The sequence below is a fragment of the Nansenia antarctica genome (assembly GCF_963989245.1).
Source record: "Nansenia antarctica genome assembly, chromosome: 10".
Classification (NCBI taxonomy): Eukaryota; Metazoa; Chordata; class Actinopteri; order Argentiniformes; family Microstomatidae; genus Nansenia; species Nansenia antarctica.
The window spans coordinates 5,408,806-5,413,402 of record NC_137680.1 but is presented as its reverse complement, the minus strand read 5'-3'; the positions used below and the strand labels follow the sequence as shown (position 1 = coordinate 5,413,402).

The 4,597-nt window shown below is 44.6% G+C and overlaps 1 protein-coding gene across 1 annotated transcript; it reads right to left on the bottom strand.

Moving 5' to 3' along the window:
• Positions 1-2,403: 2,403 nt before the first annotated feature.
• nat14 (N-acetyltransferase 14 (GCN5-related, putative)) lies at positions 2,404-3,875 on the bottom strand (the record flags this gene model as incomplete). Its single annotated transcript, XM_080540230.1, has 3 exons — positions 2,404-2,853; positions 3,183-3,500; positions 3,795-3,875. 3 exons carry the CDS (start codon positions 3,873-3,875, stop codon positions 2,404-2,406), a joined length of 849 nt encoding a protein of 282 aa, XP_080396356.1.
• Positions 3,876-4,597: the final 722 nt, after the last annotated feature.

Below are 4,597 nucleotides of genomic sequence, written 5' to 3'. Positions count from 1 at the left end.
GCATGTTTGAGATCTCTCCACAGATTTTCAATAATATTCAAGTCTGGGGACTGAGATGACCTTTCCAAAACCTTCATCTGTCTTTCCTGGAGGTACTTCATGGTTGATTTTGAGGTATTAGTAATCATCTTCTCAAAAGGTAACAAAGAATAATCCAAAAGGGTTCCCAAACCTTTGCACAGGGCCCTTTTCCTTTTTTATCATTTGAAAATAAAAAAATAAACCTTGCTTTAAAATTTGCAGAAAGGTGTCATGTTTAACTTTGTAGCATTTAGTGTTCAGGTTTGCTTTCAATCAATTTAATTTAATTTAATTTTGCCATTTAGCAGACGCTTTTATCCAAAGCGACTTACAATTACGAATTACAGGGACATTCCCCCTGGAGTAACTGAGGGCTAAGTGCCTTACCCAAGGGCACACTAGTAGTGGTGTGGCTTCAGGCGGGATTTGAACTCACAACCTTCCGATCACAAGTCCAACTCACTATCCACTAGACCACCACTACCCCAATCACTTGGAGATTAATTGTAACATTTAAACCAGGGGTGCCCACATTCTTTCACCCCACTGTAAGTTCTTCCTGGTCAGGTCACATGATCAGACAAAACTGAGGGCTCTATGTGTGAGTATCACCATCAAGGATGATATGCTGTATCAAGAAAAGAGGAGGAAGAAAAAGAGGTAGAAGAAAAGAGAGGGGGCTGGGGCGGTATCAACATGTTTTGCAGACTCATACTAGAGAAGCCACAAATAGGTGCAGGTAAGAAGAAGTGAGAGAAGAGAGGGATGAAAGAGCGAGAGTTCTGCCGGCTCACAGAAAACCACACACTTCCTCACATAGAGTAAGTGTGTACTCACTGATACATCTGCAACCACATACGCACGCTCACTCATGCTCACAGGAGTGCGCGCACACACGCACATGCACACACACACACACACGCACATGCACACACACATACACACACACACGCACACACACACACACACACACACACACACACACACACACACACACACATACACACACTTTGCCAAGAAACAGACATATTGTACTAGAAACTGACATATTTTACGTACATAAAATATTCGATTTTGCTGTCAAACAACAACATAGTTTTGAAAAAGCTGTTGCTTAAGACAAAACATAAGAGAGTACATTTTGAAGTGTTTTTACAGGAATAAAGAGTTTCCTGTACATTGTTCACCTTAAATGAGGCATAATTATTCAAACTTTGACAATCACAACTCAAAAGCAATACATACTGTAAGCCTACATAAATAAATATGGAAATAAATAACACAATTTAGCACAAAAGAAAACAAAACATTTGAGCATGTGGCATTTAAGTTTAGCTACCTTCACATCATTGCCGTATACCTTCTTAACACTAGGACCGCGGCGGATCGCGACCTTATTCAATCGCGATGAGGTGTGATTCAGCACTATGATAGTTTAACATAGAGAAGAGTGTACTGACGCACAAAGATCGCTGGAGGGCGATGTCACACAAGGCCGTCTGCCAGGCTCCGACGCCTTTTCCCAGAATGCATTTCGCACCGGCAAGCAGAAGGCGTTTTGAATCCTCCATTTTTTTTCAAAAAAAAAATGCTGTGATTTTGCCTTTACAAGTGTTACCATGTAATTTTATGAAGTTTTAATATGTTTTCAGGTGAGAAAGTACCAATATATATTCCCAAAATGTGTCCAGCTTATCAAAATAACCCGTATATCTCCTCTGACGATTTTCGTCGTCGAATTCGCTAGCATGCGTTCGTAAATTCGCCCTAGAATTTTTTTTGTACTCACTGGTGCTGTTTAACACCTCACGGCTGTTCTAGTGTTAAAGGAGTATAAATCTGGGATTGGTACAGCACATTTTCTTACTTTCAAGTGTATGATATATAGCCATTGATTCTTGAAAAATATAACTTATAAATCAAGATAAGTTATCTTGAGCCTCATAAGCTTAGTTCAACTGTCTTTCCCTACCATAACCCACAAAATACGCTTGTTTTACTCCATTGTTTGAGAACAAATAAACAAACATTGTATAGTTTCAGTACAGTACAGGTGAAAACTATCATTTAAGCTCATGCACCTGTGGTCAACCCTTGCATTCATAGTTCTGATTGAGAGTGGTTAGGTTACATTTCCCCAGCTCCATTTCTCAGTTGTTAACTTAAAAAAGTAACAGGAAGACCACTTTTGTTGTTATTTGAATCCCAGATTCCCCCTTAAAGAAATACAGTAAACCTTTTGTCTTATCTCTCCTCACACCTTATCCTCATCTTTCCTCTTCTTTTAGTCTTTCATGGGCTCCGTTCTGCCTTTTTTAAACATCCACCCTTGTTCTCCGTCACATTCCCTTCGCTGTGTGTGTGTGTATCTCGTCTCCTCCATCACTTCAGGTTTTTCAAAAACACCTTGGTCACATGGAACCCCAGAAACGCCCTCTCCGGCTTCTCCAGCTCTTCCTCCTCCTCCTCTTCCTCCTCCTCATATGTACCACTCTCTCCTTGCATGCGGTAGCCCAGCTTCCTGAAGAAGGCCTCTCCCGTTTTGGAGGGGTAGGGGACGTGGACGTAGATCCTCCGCGCCCCGGCCTCCCTCTCCCTCTGCCCCAGACTCTGGACCATCAGCCTCCCCAGGCCCTCCTTGCGGTACCAGCAGCCCACCACCACCCTGCAGATCCTCCTGATCCCTGTCCTCCTGTCCCCCTCCTTGAACACGCAGCCCACGATCTCCCCTTCGCAGTCCGCCACCCACACCTGCCCCGCCGCCTTCTCCCGCTCCACGTCTACCTTCTCCTCCTTCTCCTCCTTCTCCTTGGGGCTGTTCTTGCGTTTGGCCTTCAAAGTCAAAGAGAGGGGACATGAGGCTTCAACAACAGAAAGGAAGCTAAAGACAGTACAAGAACTAGACAGTCATTGAATATGTATATGTTACGGTACATGTGGGAATACGGTACATGTGGGAAAACTAGGGTTAGGGTTAGGTGCTACGTTGACTTGGTACATGCTGGCATGTCTAACCCTAACCCTAATCCTAACCCTAACCCTACCCCTAACCCTAACCCTAACCGTAGCACCCTAGCACCTAACCCTAACCCTAGTTTTCCCACATGTACCGTATTCCCACATGTACCGTAACATATAGAAACAGCAAGTCAACGTCTAACCAAACGTAAACCAACCTTCTTTTCCTCCTGGTGTTTCCCGCTGATCCTGCTGTAAGGGTTGGGGAGGGTCTGGTCCTCCTGCCCTCTGTAGCTGCTGCCCACGTAGTCCCAGTAGGGCCGGCTGGTGCCCAGGGTCCCAGCGGAGCGGGGCATGGTGAGCTTGAGGTAGATGATGAGCAGGAAGACGGGGACGGAGAGGGCCAGGATGAAATGGAGGACGCAGCGGAGGACGGAGGAGACGGTGGCCAGGAGGAGGAGGCAGAGAGGACGAGTGAGGATGTGCAGGATGAGACGGTTCTCCGTGCCCTGGCCGCCCTCCTACAGAGAGAGAGAGAGAGAGAGAGAGAGAGAGAGAGAGAGAGAGAAGGAGAAAGAGAGAGAGAGAGAGGGAGAAAGAGAGAGAGACAGAGAGAGAGGGAGAGAAAGAGAGAGAGAGAGAGAGAGAGAGAGAGAGAGAAAGAGAGAGAGAGAGAAAGAGAGAGAGAGAGAGAGAGAGAGAGAGAGAGAGAGAGGGAGAAAGAGAGGATTGGTATGTGTGTGTGTGCATGTCGTATGTGTGTGTTTGGGTGTATAGTACACATGTTAAGTTTACAGAATAAACACACACTGTACCTTAATTAGGGCTTTGACCATATCGATGTCGTCCTCTCTCATCCGCCGCATCACCACCTGACTCAGCTCCAGCTTCACCATGACTGGGCCTCTCTCACACACACCTCACACACCACCACCCGGCCTTCACCCTTTACACACACACCTACTCTTACACACCAACATACACACCAACGCTGGTCTGCTGTAAAAAAGAACAACACAAACTTGGAGAAACATCTCGTTCACACACTACAAGATTCACAAGCGTTGTTTCTTGGTTGTAACACGAAATAGGCTAACACAATGCTACGGTACTAACCGTCCTGAATTTGAATTGTTCAATTACACTACAATGCAATTGTTGTTTAACTGTATGTGTCTTATGTATCAGCACCTGTGTAATTACAGTAGGCCTACATTGTGGTTGTCAATGTAGTGACTACATGGTAATATCTTCACAGCAGCTTTGAATAAAAACCATTTGCATTTCAAAGCCTATTAGATGGAGGGGGGGTAAAAAAAAAAAAGTTGGGCTATTTTTGGCTCAAGTATTTTAGGATATCATGCCATGGCTCCTGGGAAAAAGACTTGAAATGGTCTGTTCAATTGTTTATAGCACATGGCTACGACTGTACATAATAATGGTGCAAATCAGTATCAACAGAATGCATCACTGGCATGTTGTTGATACAATATGGAGAGAATGGAGAGGATGCTTCCCCACCCCAAAAAACAATACGGGGGATTAGAGAGGATTTGTCTATTGCATCGCATAATTGGTGTATGACCTGGGTATGACCAATATTTATTTACGTGAAATG